Source organism: Mesitornis unicolor, unplaced genomic scaffold (genome assembly GCF_000695765.1).
Source record: "Mesitornis unicolor isolate BGI_N332 unplaced genomic scaffold, ASM69576v1 scaffold3750, whole genome shotgun sequence".
In the NCBI taxonomy this organism is placed as follows: domain Eukaryota; kingdom Metazoa; phylum Chordata; class Aves; order Mesitornithiformes; family Mesitornithidae; genus Mesitornis; species Mesitornis unicolor.
Window position 1 is genome coordinate 25,750 of NW_010157416.1, and position 18,030 is coordinate 43,779.

General features: G+C 52.3%; 1 protein-coding gene across 1 annotated transcript in view; it reads left to right on the forward strand.

Annotated features, from left to right (window-relative positions):
* LOC104537081 (regulator of G-protein signaling 3-like) overlaps positions 1 to 18,030 on the forward strand; it is a 62,223-nt gene that overhangs the window by 21,332 nt on the left and 22,861 nt on the right. Inside the window, exons 16-17 of the mRNA XM_010179868.1 lie at positions 3,200 to 3,317; positions 9,514 to 9,554. Of these exons, the coding sequence (XP_010178170.1) occupies positions 3,200 to 3,317; positions 9,514 to 9,554 (159 nt within the window). The remainder of the gene's footprint in view (positions 1 to 3,199; positions 3,318 to 9,513; positions 9,555 to 18,030) is intronic.

The following is an 18,030-nucleotide window of genomic DNA, read 5'->3' on the forward strand; positions in this document are numbered from 1 at the left end:
GTTTGCACTGACCCATCGTGCTGATGTCTCTGATGTGCTGCTGCAGCTCCAACCTGCAGACTCCTCCCTGCTGTCACCCTGGTGGTGGTGGCTCTCTGGGTGTAGGTGAGCAGAAGCGGACAGGGTTAGGAGAATTTAACTATTCTTAAGCTTGAACATGAAGGGACTTTGGCTGCAAAGCTTAATTTCAGGGCATCTTTTCATACTATTTTTGTGTTACTGTATTTTTCTCTACAAGGCAAGGTTATTGCTTCCTTCTTCCTGTGGTGGGGCTCCGTAGCAGTCCCAGTGCTGATGTCCTGTTCTCACCTTGGGGAAGCACACTGACCTGCTGCTTTCCACCTTCCCTCCCAGCTTTCATTTTCTCGTGTTTTCTTTTAGGAAACACTTTAAATGTGCCCCTTCCTTCTGTAACAATGTTTTTCCAGTTACAGTCTGTAGTCAGTCAGATCTACCAGCAGAAGCAGCTTTGCTACAGTGTATGAGACATTGTATAATGCTCTATAAACATATTTTTACCCCTGTAAAATCTGTTCACAACCTCCTAAAAGGCCTGTGACAACTGCTGTGTGGCCTTGACTGCTCCAGTCGTGACCCAGATGTGCCTGTCGCTGTCTTCAGAGGAGTCCATACATCATGCCAGTTGTTTTATTTCTGCTTTTGGAGTAGGAAATGAGTTCTGGGAAATACACAAAGATCCTGTGACTCTCCAAGGAGCAGCCCTGGTGGATTCTGTGTCTTGCCTGGATGAGTTCAGGCGCTGTGTTTCTTTTTTGTTTGCTCTTTTGCTTTTATGAACCCTGTGATTTTTCATGGTGGGTAGCAGATCTGTTTGCAAGGGGCTGTTAAGGACGTGTCACAGCTCGTCAGCAGTGTGGTGGCAGCCCTAGGCAGACTCCAGATTGTCCCCTCCAGCCCTCTCCTCGTATCCCAGCCTGCTGCTGCCTTAGGCTCCCCATGATTTGAGTTTCCCATGCTCAGCACTGCAGATGGGGTAAGTGCTGTGCCCCGCAGACCCCGTCCCGCTCCCACCACTGAGTGTGGGCTCTGCTGGAGCCCTGGGCTTCACAGTGCTGGAGTGCTCTGGCTGTGTGGGTGGAAGGGATGCCCTTGTTCTCTTCCCCCAGCAACTTGGAGGAGCAGAGGGACCTCTAAAAACTGTTCTGTGTGGAGCTGCTCTGAAATCAGGTGTCTTCCTGGAAGCATCTAATGGAGATGCTCTTTGTAACCCACACTGGGTGCTTTTATCTTCTCTACGTCCTGATTTCCATCACTCCCATCTTCCCATAAAACCACAGCATTACCTGTAAATACTTTTAGTGTATTTGCTTCCATGATTCCCTATTTAAATCTGCTTGGTTTTGAAGTGATGAGGTTTTTTTTTTCCTCCTGATCCTTCTAATCTTTTCTTCTACCCTTTAAACTTCCATGTGTGTTAGGTCTTCATTTTCTTTCCTCCGTTTCCAGCAAGACCACTTGCTTTTATCTCTTTCACTTCGTGTTGCCAATCTCAAAATCCCTGTACGTCCCTCCTTTGAGGCCAAGGGACCTGGGATGGCACCAGACGTGTCCCAGGCATAGGAGAAAGTTTTATAGTGCAGTTTGTAGTTTGTTTTTCCTTGTGTTAGCAATAAGGTCAGAAGTAATGAAGAAGGTGAATGTAGGCACCAGGCCAAGAGTGTGTTGAGGGCAGAGGAAGGGATTTTCCAAATACTACAGAGGAAAACAGACACTCCCAGCTTTCGTTGTCAGTTAAAGCTATGCCAGTACCTTTGGTGTGTATTAAGAACCCCACAAAAATGAATTTGCACAGCAAAGAGCAACTGTGTGGCAAAGGGCTTGATTCTGGTTTCAAAGCCAGATGGTGCTGCCCTGGCGGGAGACTCACCACCATGAGATCAAGCGTTACCCAGCTCGTCCTCCTCCTGACACGTGTCCCTCAGCCACTGGGCACGGACACGGACTGTGCTGGCTCTGTGTCCCCATGAACAGTGACTCAGACCCTGTCCAGGGCAAAGTCACCCTTTTGGAGAGCGATGTGGTGGTGGCAGTGGTGCCAGCTCCCAGTAAGCCCCTGGGTTGTTTTCTGGTTTTGCAAAAGGGTTGCTAAAAGGCCACAAAACCTTTGTAGCTGTTGCTCGGTGTTGCAGAGCAGCTCTCCCTTTGCTGTGGGAGGTTTTTGGGGGCATCCCAAGGAGCGGTTAAAAGTAGCAACGTGCTCGCATGCTACGTCCTGTGCCGAAAGCAGCTCGTGGTTTGGTGGTACGTGGAGGGCCTGGTATCCAGTGTGCCCCCTGGCACATTGCAACCGCTTCCTGGCATCTTCTGAGTTTTGCTGGAGAGCAGGACAGGCTCAAACTTTGGCTACTTGTGCAGTGACTGCACCAAGACACTTGCTCCCCAGCAGGTTTCTGTGTTGAGGATCTCTGGTACAGTGGACAAGCTCATTCTTCTTATTTTAAAGATCCCAGAAATCCACACTGATTGAACTGGGGACCTCAGGCCAGAGCCAGAAGCAGCACAAAATCTGCTTTTTGAGTTGTGGGCTTTTACCACTGCTCTGGAGTCAGTCCCAGCTTCTAGGCCGCTTGAGTCACTGCTCAAGCACAGAGCTGGGCAGACCCGGTGCAGTGTTTGCTTTCCACCCGTCAGCGTGGTTTGAAGGTGTTGAGCTTGTTCCCTGCTGCTGCTCTCATGGGTTCTTTCTGTGAAAGCCAAACTGTTACTGTTCTCAAACGGGACACGCAGAGGCTGTGAACAGCGAGCAGCTCCTTCCTGAGTGCGTCCAGAGAGATCACATTTACTTTTAGTTTACAACTTCTCCAGCGTGCTGGGATTATTTGGCGACTTATTTCCTCCTCCTTGCTCCTCTGATTTATAACTTATGTAAATGGGAGGTGACATGAGAGAGCAGAGGGGTGTGTTTGCATGGCATTCAACTGTCGGGCAGGTTTATCCCTCTTGTCACAGGACTCCACAGACCTCGGTAGGTGGCTGCCAAGTGGGGGTAGCCTGGTCCAAAGCTTGCTGGGAGCACCTTGAGGGGCATAGCAGCAATCAGCCCCTTAGGGAAGGGGTGCCTGGGCTGCCTGTGATGGCTGGTGCGTCTCTCTGGGGTAGAGGACCTTTCCAGGACACTGTCTTGGAGCCCAGAGATCAATTCCTTACAACTATTTCTTTGCTGCTCTTGTGCTTCCAGGTGACCCTCTTTGTCTACTCCGACCTGCTGCTCTTCACCAAGGAGGACGAGCCCGGGCGCTGCAACGTGCTGAGGAACCCTCTCTACCTGCAGAGTGTCAAGCTCCAGGAGGGTGAGTGTCTGCAGCAGCAGCTGGAAATATCCGGGGCATTTTTGGGGGTGCTAGCTGTAAGGGCTTCTGGCCAGCAGCAGCATTGCACGCCACTATCCCATTGCTTCCAGTGTGTAACAGTACCATCCAACTGGAGCTGCCAGATCATCTTTCCTTGGGGTGCAGGGCCAGCATCGCCCTTATCATCCCTGCATTAACCCAGTCCCTGGGAGCTCCATCTCCTGGGACACCTCAGGGGCACTCAGGTGTCACTGATTCCAGGGCTTTTTGGGTGTCTCTTGGAGATTTTGGGCTGGTGATCCCCAGGGCCGTGCTGTGCTGTTCCCTGTGCTGGTGTTACACTGCCTACAGCAAGGGCTGGCCAAGGTGAGAAAGGGAAGTGAAGTCTTGAGTTTTCTCCCATGGTGCCTCGAGAGAGTTCAGAGGTTGTCTCCAAGGGAGGCTGGCCAAGCCCTGCTGACCTTTACTCTGCTGCTTCTCTCTTCAGCCGCCCACGGTTTTCCCCTGTGCTAGCATCCCTCCCCCATGCACGCCCCATCTGCGAGGAAAGAGCAAACCCTGCCCGTGGTGGGAGGCTGTGGACTGTGTCCTTCACCTGGGTGGGCTGCCACATCCAGCTGAGGGCTCAAAGTGGGCTTCTAGGACAGGGGGATGACTGGAGGTCCATTATTTCAAGTTAAAATGCTGAGGCTGTTATAAAAGATGGCCTTTAGCTGCTCAGGATCAAAAAAGGAATGAACGAGTTGCTCTACCACATCCTATTTGCTGTGGTGGAGCCACTTCTTGGCCGTGGGCCCAGTCCCACCTTGTTCCTCCTTTGGTGCAGTTGCTTTTTGGGTATGGGCTTGTTTTATGTACAGTCGTGTGACTACGTCAGCGTGGGGCTGGTGCGCCAGCTCCTCCTCGAGCCCAGGCAGTGAATGTCGTTAGACGGGGACTCCATGTGGGAAATTGTCATTAAATACAAGGAAACAGTTTATTATGGTGAGGTTGGTCAAATATTAACTTGCCCAGAGAGGTATTAGGATCTCCATCCCTGGAGATGCTCAGGGTCAACTGGGCATGGCCCTGAGCTGATCCGGGTGCTTTGCACAGGGTCTTGGACTAGAGACCACCAGAGGGGCCCCTTCCAGCCCAAATTACTCCGTAACTCTATGAGCTGATGTCTTTGTGCAATCCCATGGCCCTGACCAAATGAGACTATTCCAGATCTGGGCTGCTTCTCCAAAGGGATCATTTTCTGGATGAACTTTGCCACGTCCCATGACTTTCCTCAGCTGAGCTTTGAGCTCTGTGGATGAGCTGCTGCTCCCCACGTGCCCCACATTGTTGCGAACCTCAGTGCTGGGGATCTACAATGTCTGGCATAGGCCAGATACCACAGGCTGCCTTTCAGTTGTTATTTCCCATTTCCAACAATGTTTCTGCTTCCAGATGGATTCATTGACCTATTTGGTGGGGGCAGAAACACGGGGAGGGGCACCATGACACGAGCCATTGAAACTTCCCTGGGGTTTGTTGAGTTTGTTCTCAGCGCTGCTTATTTCTAAGAAACGGACAAAAGAAATCGTTCTGCATTGAAGTGCTCGCTGGTCGGCGTCTGCCACCTCGAAGGCTGTGGAATGACTCTGCTCTTCGTCTTGAAGAAACTGGTTTTCCTGGTGCTGATCCCAGCTCCGTGCACTAAGGTGTGTTTGCAGCTCGGCGCAGGAATGTGCCTCCTCACCTCAGGCCAGAGCGGTTGGATATCGTGAGCAGTTTTCTGCCGCTTATTTCCTTGTTGACATAACAACTTGGCTGGCTCACATCTGGAATAGCTTAATGAGCTCCTCTGAAGGGGGGTGTTTGTCTCTGCAGCGCTGAGCCACCCCCCATACGTCGGGAATCCGGCACGGTCGGTTTTCAGATCGCTCACCCTCCTGATTTGGGCAGGGCCGCTTCAAAGGCGGGTGGAACGAGCAAAAAGATGTCCGTCCCTTTTGGCAGGGCTTTTCTGTTGGTCTTCTAAATAACTGAATGGCACATTAATAGGAACAGGCGTATTGCTGAGTATAACAATTGAGACATCTCCGGTACACTGAAGACCATTGTGATGTTTCCTGTTTCTGCCGCTCACTGCACTGTGCGAAAGCAAATCAGTATAATCTGCTTTACAATGCTCTGTCTTCCTGCTTTAGAAGCTGAGCATGGCTGATGAGCACCACACCAGCCAACGTTCCCAGCGCACCAGGGCTGACTTCCTCACTAGATACTGTGGGAATTTCCATGCGAAGGTCGCTGCCTCGCTGGGATCCTGGCCCCCTTGGGTGGGCGTGCTTGGCTTTGGGACAGAGAAGAGCACTCCTGTTTTGCAGCCAGGATGAAGATCTGCAGACTGTGAGCCCCATCCCCAGCTGGGATCCTGCAAACAAGGACTTTTCATGTGCTGCTTTGCTGTCCCGGACATCCCAACCCACCCTATCTCACAGCAAACAGCTCCAAGATAAGAGGCCGAGTGTGTTTTATGGGGCTTCTCCCCTGCCACGGCTTCTCCCATCTGCCCCAAGGGTGCTGGGAAGCACCCAGGGCTTGCACCCTGCCACACCTCCCCAGGGACACGTGCCACAGAGGGTGACAAGCTTGTCCCCCCTTGGCAGCCAGGTTTGGATGCACACAACAGCCATCCTCTTTCCCCCTGCACCCAGGGCCCTGCAGCTCCCTGCCCTGGGAGCTCCTCTTGGGCACCCGATTCAGCCCCATCCTCACCAAGCCCATGCTGGGTGCTGGGGAGCAGCGTGCCTGCCCTCGCCGTGGGCAGGTCCCCTGGGCTGTGCACGGAGGCTGTGGAAAGGAGCAGGATCACCTTCCCTCCCATCTTTTTGACTCCATGGCCAGGGTGCACCATCCAGATCCTGGATGTTTCCCTTGGGTTGCCCATGGGAGGTGACAGAGCCAGGGCAGTGCTGGAAGCTGCCAATGTGTCAGGAGCTGTGTAAGCATCAGCAGGGGTGCACAGAGCAAGGCTCAGCTGGAGAGGGGGACGTGTCCCCACAAAACTCATGTTCTGCTCTTGCCTGTGCTGAGCGTGCACAGCCCAGCCCTGAGCAGGGATGGTTCAAGTTACTCTGACAGATAAGGCAGCCCTCCTCACAACACATCAGGAAGAAACTGAGGCATCTTCAAGTGAGGTGTGTTTTGGTTTGTTTTGTTTTTCCCTTTCCTGTTTATTTCCTTGTAGTGTTTCACTGAATTTGGCTCAGAGCATGCACTGTTCAGCTGTCAGAAAAGCTGTAAATGTAGTGTGGAGTGGGGGATGGAGCTCTGGATTCACCCAGGCGGGCGTCTGCCACCTCCCCAGTGTGAGGTTGTGCTTCTCCCCTTGTCTTTCGTGGCCTCTGTGGTCTGTGGTACAGGAGTGGAGCAGTGCATTTTGCATGGCTGCGGGGCACAGCAGGCTCCAGCACGCCAGCCTGACCCTCTGGAGACTGGAAAAAGCTCTGGTGGAGGAAATCCCAGGAAAGGTGGTTTGTAGTGAAACTGCGCTCGGGTCTGCCCTGCCTGGCTCTGCCATCGCTCTCCTGCCTCCCCTTGTGCCTCCCCGGGGTCGGCACTGGCTCAAGCCCAGCTGCTGGGCTGGCCAGGATTCCCTTACCTCCTGTTTGGCTTCTCTAAAGGTAATTACTGGTAGTAATTAATTTAATTACTTAAATTAATGGGATTTAAGTGGTTCCTTAGCCTAGGCTGGCTCTCTGCTTTCTCTGTCCCATAGGCACCGTGCTGCTTGTCCATGTGTAGCTGCAAGCCTTGGAGGGACAGGAGATGCTGGTGGAGGTTGCTAGTGCTAAGATTCATAGCTTAACGGAGAGGAATTTGGAACAGAACTTAATTCTGATGGTTTTGGGCTTTGTCAGGGTCACTGGTTACTGCAGAAGCAATAAACAGAGGCCCAAGAGAAGCAAGGTCATCCCCAGGGTCGTTACACTCCTGCATCACCTTTCTTTGCTGGGGATGCATGTCTCTGTGGGGTCACTGGTTCCTCAGATGAGCCGGGAAAGCCAGGTCAAAGCTCCTGAGGAGAAGTGGCTGGGACATGTTGGTCTTTTGCAGGCTGCTTTGCAAGGCAGCCAGGAGAGCTTTGATCACGGTGCGGGGAGGAGCACAGCACCCAGTTGAGAAAATGGAGTAGGATTTTTTTTTTGCAGAGCACTCATTTGGGAAACAGAAGCAGCAGAAGGGGATGGTGGACTCATGGTGTGCTGGCAGCAGGCTTGGATCCTCCCTACAGACCCTCCCTCTGGGTGGGGAAAAGCCCTGACTAAGGGGCTCCCATGGGAGGCTTTGGCGTTTCAAGGAAAATGCTCCTCAATGGTCGTGCTGGGATTTATGGAAGAAGATGCCAGGATTGCTTGAATGCTGCTGTGGAGAGTGGTGAATGGTTTCCCTGTGGTGCAGAGGTGAGGCACAGGCTCCCAGCCAGGTCTGTTCAGGAAGTGCTTTCAGCATCGCTCCCCTTCTGGAAGGGAAGATTTGGAGGGGCAGCGCTGGCAGCCCTGGGGCCAGGCTGCTTCCCTGGCCCTCACATCGGAGTGGACTGGAGCTTATGAGAGCACACAAGGACTTATCATCCGAGAGATCTGCAGTAGCACCCCTGCTGGGGCTGGGCTCCAGCATCCCGGTGTGGCGCAGTGTCCTGGTGTCCCTGTTGTGATGTTCCAGCCCATGTCCTGTGACCTGCATTAGAAGTGAAGCTGGGAGCGGCGGCCGGCCTGCGATTCCCCACAGGGCAGCTGGAAGAGACATCCAGCAAATGCGGGATTGCACTTCATGGGTTTCACGTTGCCCATGGAGTGACTCAGGAGGCATCTGAGTCCCTCAGTGGGTCACAGCTCTTATCTTGACATTTGGGCTGCTGCCTGCAGCAGCAGAATTGCTTTCCTCTGGGGAACGGGGTGTTTCCACCGCTGTGCAGAGCCTGTTCCCATCGTTAGCACAGCTCAGGCTGTTGAAATGAAACAGAGCTTGTGTTGACACCATTTGAACAGGGTCTGCAGCCGTGCCCAAGCTGTGGGTCTGATCTCATGGCAGGGATAATGTCATTAAAAGGGTTACAAAAGCCGCAGCGCAGCGGTGCTGCACACTACCAAGGGCAAAGTTGGTGTGAAGGAGTGAGCTGGGTCCAGGAGATGGGATATCCTGCTTCAGAGCCGAGGTGACCCTGTCCTGTGGCAAGGAGGACCTTCACATCCTCCTGTGAGGGTGATGTATGCCAGGAGCCAGCTTCCCTTGGGGCTGGGGATGCTCGTGTCTCACCAGCAGGGGTTAAAGACCAGGGCAGATCCTCAGGAATGCCATTTTGTTGGGGATGGGGGATGCTAGCCATGCGGGAACCAGCCTGATGGAGCAGTCAGAGTGTGAGATATCCCCTGGGCCAGCAAGATGGAGAGCTGAACTGGGCTGCTCCATGACTTAGCAAGATTGCAACGTTGGTGCCTCCAGCACCATGTCCTTTCCCGAAGCTATGGAAGTGCAAGTCCCTTGGCCAGGTCTCCTGAGTGATGCCATGGTGGTGGGAGCTTGGGGAATTTGTCCTCAGCCCAATAGGGCAGTGGGGAGAGCCCATCCTGCTCTGTGTCAGCCACTTCCCTATGCCCCAGGGTTTGGCCCCATCTCCTCAGAGAGGCACTGACCCCAACCATGGGCACTGATGGAGGCTGGGACAGACAGCACGAGACACAGTGACCGCCAACCCTACCACGGGCTTGGGGTGAGACGCTGGGAATGAACAAGGACACAGGAGCAGGAGCTGCTCTGGTTGGTCCTCCTGGGAGCAAAGTGTCCATGGAGATAAGGTGGGAGAGATCCAAACCTGGCAGGGCCTCCTCAGCCCCTGTGAAGGAATTGGGCTACACGTGGCATTGCAGGGCAGGCAGGAGAGCCTGTGCATGGCATCTGAATGAAACAAACCTTTCTGCAAAAGGACAAACTCAAAGGAGACCCCGTGATAGCACAGTGAGGCCATGCAAGATACCATGCAATGCAGCCTGCCCGGCGCACGGCCCCGCAGATGCAGCATACATCACTCCCAGATCACAGCCTGGCACTGTAGGATGACAACAATAAATATTCATTAAATGCTGTCTCTTAGCCAATTCCTCTGCCAGTGTCTCTGCTTGCAGAAATGCAGTTGCAGCTTAATTTTCATCCTGTTTTTCCTTCTTTGTAGGTTCAGAAGATCGGAAATTCTGCATCCTTTACCTTGCAGAGGTGAGTGTTGCTGTTTTCCAAATGAACTTTGTAGTGGGAGCTGAACACTTACTGACAACTCAGCCCTTTCTGCTGGGGCAAGGAGCACTGAACGGGCTGATTTTAACTTCCTTTTTAATTAATTTGCCAGAGGTCTGGAAAGGAAATGTGACGGTTGTAGCCAGAATATGGTCATAAGAAGCTGCTAAAAGGAGTCTGAGGGGGAGGCTGGGCAGGACTGAGAGGTTTGCTTTTCCCGTTCCCCCTGTGTGCTGTAGGTGGGTCTTCCTTGCTGCGTCTTACTTTCAGTTTATCTCGGGGGTTCTTCTGCCCGGGGGCAGATTTCCTTGCCATCTGTTTTGTCTTTATATTTTTAAGCATCTTGTTTTTTTTTGCCGTCAGGCGCCCAGGTTTGAAGCCCTCAAATAAAATAAGGAAGCTCAGTCTGGAAGATGTATAATCATAGCTCTAAAAACATATGCGGCTGGTGCGTGGCTAAATGCTTTAAACAGATTAGCAATCACTTGGACATTGCCACGGTTACGTTTTTGTCGTGGAGCAGCCAAGGAGACTGCAAAATTGGTTCCCAGTGACTGGACCTCCTTAATCACTGATCACTGCAGGGTTTTTTTACCTTTTCCAGTGACTTTACTGTGTTCCTGGCTTCATGGCCTTGTATTTTCACAGGGCTGGAAGTTTGGATCTGGGAAAGATCCCCAGGGCGCAGAGGAGAAAGGCAAACATTGCTGAGCAGCACTGCGAAAGAATAAGCTATTGTGAACGCTGGATGAAAACATTCGGGATGAAAGTGGTTCACCTTGAGTGGCTGGGATTTGGGCCAAAGCACGATGTGCTGCGTGCCCATGGACTCTTGTTCCTTCCCTGTCTCCTCTATTTCTTCCTGGGGCGGCCAGGCAGGAGCTGCCTCCTCAGGGGTTTGCTCACTGTGCGTCCCCATGTCACGTCAGGCTGGTGTGACGTCTCCTAATCCTGTGCCGTGACTCAGAGATGCTGGGATGGGTGTTTGTCAGCGCCATCCTGACAGCAGGATCAGACACTCCTGCATTTCTTCATATATTTGGAGCCTGATATTTCACTCACAAGCTTTGGGCCCCTCAGTAGAAGTGACTGAAAGGGAGCTGGCTGCGTTTTGTGAGATCTTGGGAAGGGAAGACTTGTCTTTGTCAAGATGTTATGAAGTGCTTCGCTTTCTTCTGCTGTGCTTTAATGGCTTGCTCAGCTCTGGTGACCGAGAGCTGTGACATCCATGGCAGCTGGAGTGTAGTGGTTGTATAGGAAAAGGGAAACATTTGCTTTACTCTGTGTGCACTCCCCTGCACAGGACAGCAGGTCTGGGCAGGCCGTGATGTTGGGATTCTGCAAACCCTTTCTTGTTCCCCCTGTCCGCCCAGGGTATTTTGGAGCAGGTTGCAAGTGGGGGGGGAGCTTCCTGACCCGTAGTGATGGTCAGATCTGCCACATGCCCCCACTGCAGGATCCCACCAGACCCTCCAGCAATGGGCAATTTTGGTTCAAAAGGGGAAACTGAGGCACAATGAGGAGGATGTGCCTGTGAGTCAGAAGCGAGCCAGGGCATGACGATGCCCTCCTGACTTCCCTGTTGCTGTGACCTGCAAGTCACAGTCCTGAGAGCCATGTGGAGAGGGTAACCGGGCTGCAAGGACATGGGCTGGTGGTTGAAGCACGAGAGCAGAAACCTCTCACTTTTGCAGTGCTGGGGTTATATGGCTCAATGATCTAGGCAGATCTTGGGTGAATGGCTCTTAAATGGTGGGATGCTGTCATGGGAGCCAGCCTGGGAGCATTTAAGCATCTTCTTCCTGCAGGGAAGCTCAGAGGAGAGCCACCTTCAGGTCATCCCTCTTTTCTTTGCATTTGCTTGTCAGGAGCAAAGCTTTAGTTACAGGGTTGTGGGGTTTTCACAGGGAGTTTGAAGTCTTGGCAGCCCGTGGGAGGGAGGGGATGGTCCCCTCAAAGGCTTTCCTGCAGGCTGGCTGCACACAGGGGCATTGCAGGGGGCTTGGATGCCTCGTTTGGGCCCAGTGAAGTGGCTGTCTCCTTGCAGCCAGGGCTCCATCCCTGGTCTTGCCAGCAGCGCTTGCCCCTGCTGGGAGCCTTTACTGGCTCAGCTCTGCCGGCCAGTCCTGTGCAGAGGTGATGGGTCTGGGGGTTTGGTGGTCGTCGTTATCTGAGCTCTTCAGTCACCATGATCTGGGCAGACGCATCTGTTGTGCTGCCGCGACGGGGCCAGGGAGGTCGGGCGAAGGAAGCTCTCGTGTTGCTGTTTCTTACCCACAAATCATCTGCAGTGAGCAGTAATGTATTTAGCACTGCTGGGAGTTGAGAGGGAGCCCACGGGGCCGGGCTGACTTTGTGTTTGCTGCGAGAATAGCTCTTTGCTGAGCCCTTGAGGTGCCATCTGCCGCCCCTCCTCATCTGGAAGGTTTCTGAGTAATGTTCTGACCCATAAGGTCACATTTTTGCATTCGGATCTGGCGTGATCCAAAATTACAGTGTGCTTCAATGTCTGCGAGCTGCTTAATTTATTTTAAACAAGAAAAAAAAAGTCTCCAACCTTCAGGGAAACTGGAGTGTCATAAAAAAGCTACTGCTCGTCATCCTGTCTAATCCCATGTAAAGAAATCACTCCTCAGAGTTTCAATGCTGTGCATTATGGTTATTTACAGTGGGATGGCAAGCAGTAATCTCTCTAACCTGGTGTAGGTGGCAGCAGAAGGGATGTGTATTTTGCAGGCTCTTCAGTGTGTGAATCGCTCTGCTTGGAGGTCACCAGGTGGCCCTGGTCCTGGTGGGGCTTGTGGCCTCCTGGAAGGGAGCAGAGGTTGGTGCTGGAAGGAATGCAGGAACAGAGGAAGGTTCTCCACCGAGCTGTCCATTCGGGGTGGTTTTGTTCCTTGTGGTGGTCATGGGGCAGCTGCCATAGCTCCAGCACATCAGCCAGCCAGGATTTGGGAAGGGAAATTGATGCCTTTTGATCTGAGGAATGCTGTGTGTACCTGGAAGCTTGTCTTTAATTTTTCTCTTTGCCAGCTGGTATGGGAAAAAAAGGTACTATTGATGCATGCAAACCTGGTCTAGCATGTGTTTTGTTCAGTATTTTCAATCCAAATGAAACACTTTGAAGTCAGTTGAACAGACTCCCCCTGTGACAGCTTTGGGCTGGTGCAATGGGGAACTGTGTTCCTGCACCCTGGTAGAATTTGGGATGGGGGAGTTTGGCCACGTTTCCCCTTGCCTGTGTGCCATTCCCTGCAGTGCACATACACCTCTCATGGTGACACGGGTAAAACCCATCAGAGGAAAACATTTACTGTGTGGTGGGAGCTGGTGGCCTCACAAGGAGTCAGACCAGAGACCTGAGTGTGGTGCAGGGCTGCATTCACACCCTTCCCTGCTCCGGAAACATCCTGCTGCTAGGAAACTGCAGATCATGGTTTTATTGCATTGTGAGAAGTTTTTGATTTGAGCCCAACACATTCAGACCAAACGGACTTGTAATCAAATAGCTCAGTAAGTTTGTAATGTGAAAAGCACTAGCAACACTTTTTTTTTTTCCTCTGGAAACTTTCATCTGCAGACACCACAGTTTCTCTTGGGGAAACTGCTCCAGCAGAAAATCTTTCCCGTGGCAACTTCATGCACAGCTGGGATGAGCACACCTACAGACCTGAGCAAATTGACACTGTGGGTCCCTGCTTGCCCTAACTCTGCATGGACAATCTTGTAGGCAAGTGTCACAGAAATGACCCTGTCCCGCTGTCCCATGCCATGGTTCTATGTGGACACATCCCTGCACCCATAGGGTCCCCCATAGGCACCGTTCCTGCTTGTGCCCTCGAGCTGTGTCCTGGCTGCTGGCAGGGGTATGCTTTAAACAAATGCTCTTTAAACTGGACCACAGCTGTAATGAGGGGCAATATTGGAGCTTGTATAAATGTGCTTAACTCCGTAGTCTTCACTGGAGATCACAGAACCCCAGCATGCCAGGAGTTGTCAGGGCCCTCTGGAGCTCCCCCAGTGCAACCCCTGCCAGAGCAGGATCACCAGAGCAGTCACACAGGAACACGGCCAGGGCTTTGGGTGTCTCCACACAAGGAGACTCCACAACCTCTCTGGGCAGCCTGGGCCATGCTCCATAACCCTCACACTGACAAAGTTTGTCCTCATCTTCAGCTTGAACCTCCTGTGCTCCAGCTTGGGACCATTGCCCCTTGTCCTGGCATTGGATATCCCAGAGCAGAGCATGTCCCAGCTTGGTCCATAGGATAATTAATTTCCCAAAGCATTCTTCATTACTCCCAGCACTGAGCAGGTCTAATTTAAAGCCCTTAGGGATGCAGCATTGCCCATTCCTGTCCTGCAGAGAAAGAGCAAGGAGAACAGAGATTCCCATCCCCATACAGGACATCTGAACGATGGAGAAGCAGTTTGCTGGTGGCACAGAGGACTTTAAGGCTCAGGGACACGCTGTGACCTGGCAGATATTATACACCAGGGTAATTTTGAAGTCAGCTCTTCTGGATGTGTCATCGGGTGATTTTGTAAGGAGCTTTTTTGGGCACTGTTCTGGCAGATCTGGAGGACGCTTAGGCAGATGGTTTGGTGATAAGGAAAAGGAGAAAAAGACTGGCCAGGGGGTGACATCAAACCTACGCAACCAAGTGAACAGCTAAGGTGGATTTGCTTAGTAGAGAACTTAAAAAGTAATTATTAATGAAAAAGAGATAGAGTACAGATGGAGCACTACTAGAGCAGAGGTCCTAAAGGTGCTTAGCTTGATATGACACAGCACTTGGCCTGAAAAACCTAAAAAGACAGGAAATTGCTATTAAGAGTTAAAAACTCTGGTCTGAAAGCTCAGCAGCATCATCTGTGAGCCTGGCTCTTGCCCTGGTTCTTGTGTAATTGCAAACAGTCATTGTTTGCTGTTTTCTACCACACCAATTGTGCCTGATAAAGTGTGCATATGACTTGAAATTTGGGGAAGTAGGAGATGATAAAGAGGGTAGCTCAGTGACAGAGCAGTGGGGGTTAGTTGTTGAGGTGCGTACAAGCTGATGATGTGTTTTCATGGGGAAAAGAGAACTGAATGCAGGGCTGTGAGGGTCAGAAGTGGCTGGTAAAAGCTTGTGGGGGGGGTAAATGATGAGCAGCCATGAGCTCCTGCAGCAGAAAGACAGCATCAGTAATGATGGAAGTTTGGGATTCAGTCAACTTTCCCATTCCTTTGTTCTCTGAGCCCAAAGTGAGAGTGGGAAGAGTTGCATTTTGGGTTGAATTTGTTTCCAACAGAAGTGGGGTGGTTTTGGCAGGGGATCAAAGCAAAGGAAGTTGTTCCCCTTTTCCTTTGCCCCAGCATTAAGGAGGATCTGGTGCCCTGGTTGGGCTCTGCTGTTGTGGTCCCTACTCCATGCTGGTTTCTCTGCTCCCTGGCAGGGCTTGAGCAGCCTGTGAGACGTCCGATCCCTGCTCTTCAAATGCTCCATCTGTACTTTTGGTTCTTAAGCACAAGAAAGTACCCCCAAAATGCAGTTTTCCACTGCCGGTTGAGAGACATGAGCTCAGAAAACCTCAAGGCTGCGAATGAGACGTGGAGCTGTGCCCAACTCTGTGCCAAAAGTGGATGGTTCGCCCAGCACACCTCGCTGCAGGAGGGTTTTACCCCCAAAAAAGAGTGATGATTTAGGAGTTCCTCAGCCTTGTGTGAACAGAAAACCCTGAATTTTGTGCTGTGATGGTGACCCTGCCGGTGCCAGAGCGCGGTAGGGTGGAGGTACAGAGCGATTTAAACCCCTGGGAAGAGAAAATGAGGTGTTTGCTGGCATCGGGCGCTGTGTGCATGGTGGGAGAAGGCAGAAGAGGTGAGTGTTTGTCTGTGAAGTGCACTGTGTGCTCTGGACTTGTATCTCAATTTTCTCTAATTCGTATTGGGAAAAGAGATGATGTTTGTCACGGCTGTGGGCTGTTCCTTGTCAGATGGGCTGCTTGTACTGCAGGACGGTGAAATCGCCTTGGCTGTGGTGGAAGTGGCACCGCAGGCAGGGTTGGAAGTGTTGGGATCGGTCACACCTAAGGGCTTCAAGTAGAGGAAATCAAGATGCACTCCTTGCTGCCTGCTCTCACCAGTTTTATTACAGGAGTTTGAAGCACGTTGAGAGACCATGAAGTGTGTTCCTCTGCCTTCCTCTTCCTGCTCCCAGGCCTTTTCAGTGTAAGGGGGGACTCCCTCTCCTCCAGCCACTCTGCTGGTGCTGGTCAGGAGATGTTACAACATGAAAACCCCTTTCCTGCTCTCTGACTTTTCCTTTGCTTCCTGCTGGTCTTGCAAGTGGTGCCTTATTTCTGGGATGCCAGAGGGGTTCACAGAGTGGGGCTGTTCCCAGTGCTGCAGCACACCAACATGATCGCCTTGAGTCACCCAGCTCGTGTAACAGCTGGATGCTCAGTCTGTTCACACTGAACGCTTCTGCAGTGTCACACCTAAAGCAACAGCTTAACTCCTTCCTGAGGAAGGGTTTCCATCAAAGGCAGTGTCCCAGCCCCTGGATTTCTCTGTGTGATGCCAAGAAGGCTGACCTGCAGCCTGACCCTCAGGGGCAGTGAGGTAACGTCAGATCAAGACTGTCAGCATTTTGAAAAGTGTGTCTGAAGGATGTGGTGACACGAACCCACATACAGGTTACCCCAAATGCTGAGGTGTTCCTGAAATGTTGCCCCACCCCGTACCCCCATGCCATGCCCCATATTTCATCTGCAACTGAAATGTTCATCTGGGTCAAGCCAGCGCTCTCCTGGCAAATACCTGGATCCAGAGCGTGGAAAGCGATGGCTGTGGAGCTGGTGGCCAGGCTGCTCCTCTGTGCAGACAAGTCCCTGGGCTCTGTCTCCTCTGCCATTGCCTATTGACCTGGGTTAGGTGGTGTGCAGTGACTCCAGTAGCAGAAGTCCTGGGCTGGCACAATCTATGGCCTGGGGTGTACCCCTGGGCAGTGGCAGCTCCCAGCTCTGTCCTCTTTGAGCAGAGAGAAAGAGAAACAGGGGCACTCAGCTCCCCTGGCTTCGTGAATCTTTGCACAGTTCAGCCTGAACCTGAGGTTTGAGATGAGCACAAATTATGCTTTTTGGAGCAAAAGTTCTTGATTTTTTTCTCCTGATTTTAATTGTATGGTCATATTTCCAAGGTGCTGGCAAAAAGAAGAGCTTATGTGATGCCGTTAGAGCACTGGAGAGATTTTACAGAGGCCTGGGCACCAGTGGATAATTTTGGAAGGGAGCTGCTCCCTAAGGCTGTCTGCAGAGGCTGGAGCTCGCTGTCTCTGGGGCTGTGCTGGGGTAGGAGGGACAGGCAGCTCCGGGGCTGTGTTTGCAGTGGGTAGGTGAGCTCGGTGTCACTGTTGCTGGGGTGCTCAGCTCTGAGCCCTCTCACCTGACAGGAAAAGGCATTTGCAGAAAGGGAAAGTGGTGAACCTGCTCAGTGTTTGCATGGGGAGCTCCATGCCTGGCTGGTGTCACAGCTGGGGATCCCTGTGAAGCTGTGATCTGATGAGCCACTTAAGGACAGTCTGCTGGGCTGTGAAAACAGACCCAACCCTGTGTCCTTGTTGGCTGCTCCAAAGTGAGTGGAAAAGGTCCTTTAGGCTGGCTTTTCCTCCTGGAGGCCTAGCACCCTCCAGGCTGTGCCATGATGCTCCTGTGGCATCGCTCCTCTGTCTTCTCCTCCCTTAGCGGCAGAATCCATGTGCAGCAGGGTCTGACCAGCCTGGGCTGAGCTGGAGCTGCTGGTGGCTCTGCACCATGGAGCAGCAGGTCCACTTCGTTATCTTGGTGCCTCTCCTGATGCCATGGACAATGAAAACCCATTTCCTAAGTGTCAGCCCGTGGTGTCACAAGGAAGGATGGGCACATCTACCCTTCACTTTCATCTATAGAGCTTTCCTGGCCCAAAAATAAGCCACAAAGCCACAGGCCATTCTTCTCTACAGAGATTGCTGTGCTCCGTGCACATCATCAGCCCAAGCACCCATGAGGTCCTGTCATCTTTTGGTCATCCCAGCTTTCAATAGAGCTCCTGCTGTTACTGGCAGTGTTTGTTTTTCGGGCACCACCAGTGTGCCCAGCAATCCAAAAACCACAGGAAGAGATGTGGTCCCCCCATGCCCCCTCCCAGCACAGCTTAGCATGGGAGCAAACTGAACTTTCTCATCAGACCTAGCTCTGTGGGTCATAAAACAACCAGCCAGCAGTTGCCCGTGTTTTGTGCACAGGATATTCCCAGGGCTTGCTGTTTCGCCGGTGGAAGGTTTGCTCTGCGATTTAAAAGCTATTGTAGTCTGGAGCCCGTTTCCGAGGTACTTCCCCTCTGGGATCTCTGCTGGGTTTGGCTATGGCCCAGCGCTCTGAACGTTGGAGGCCAGAGCTGGGCAGAGCTGAGCTGAGCTGCGAGCCCTGGCCCTGA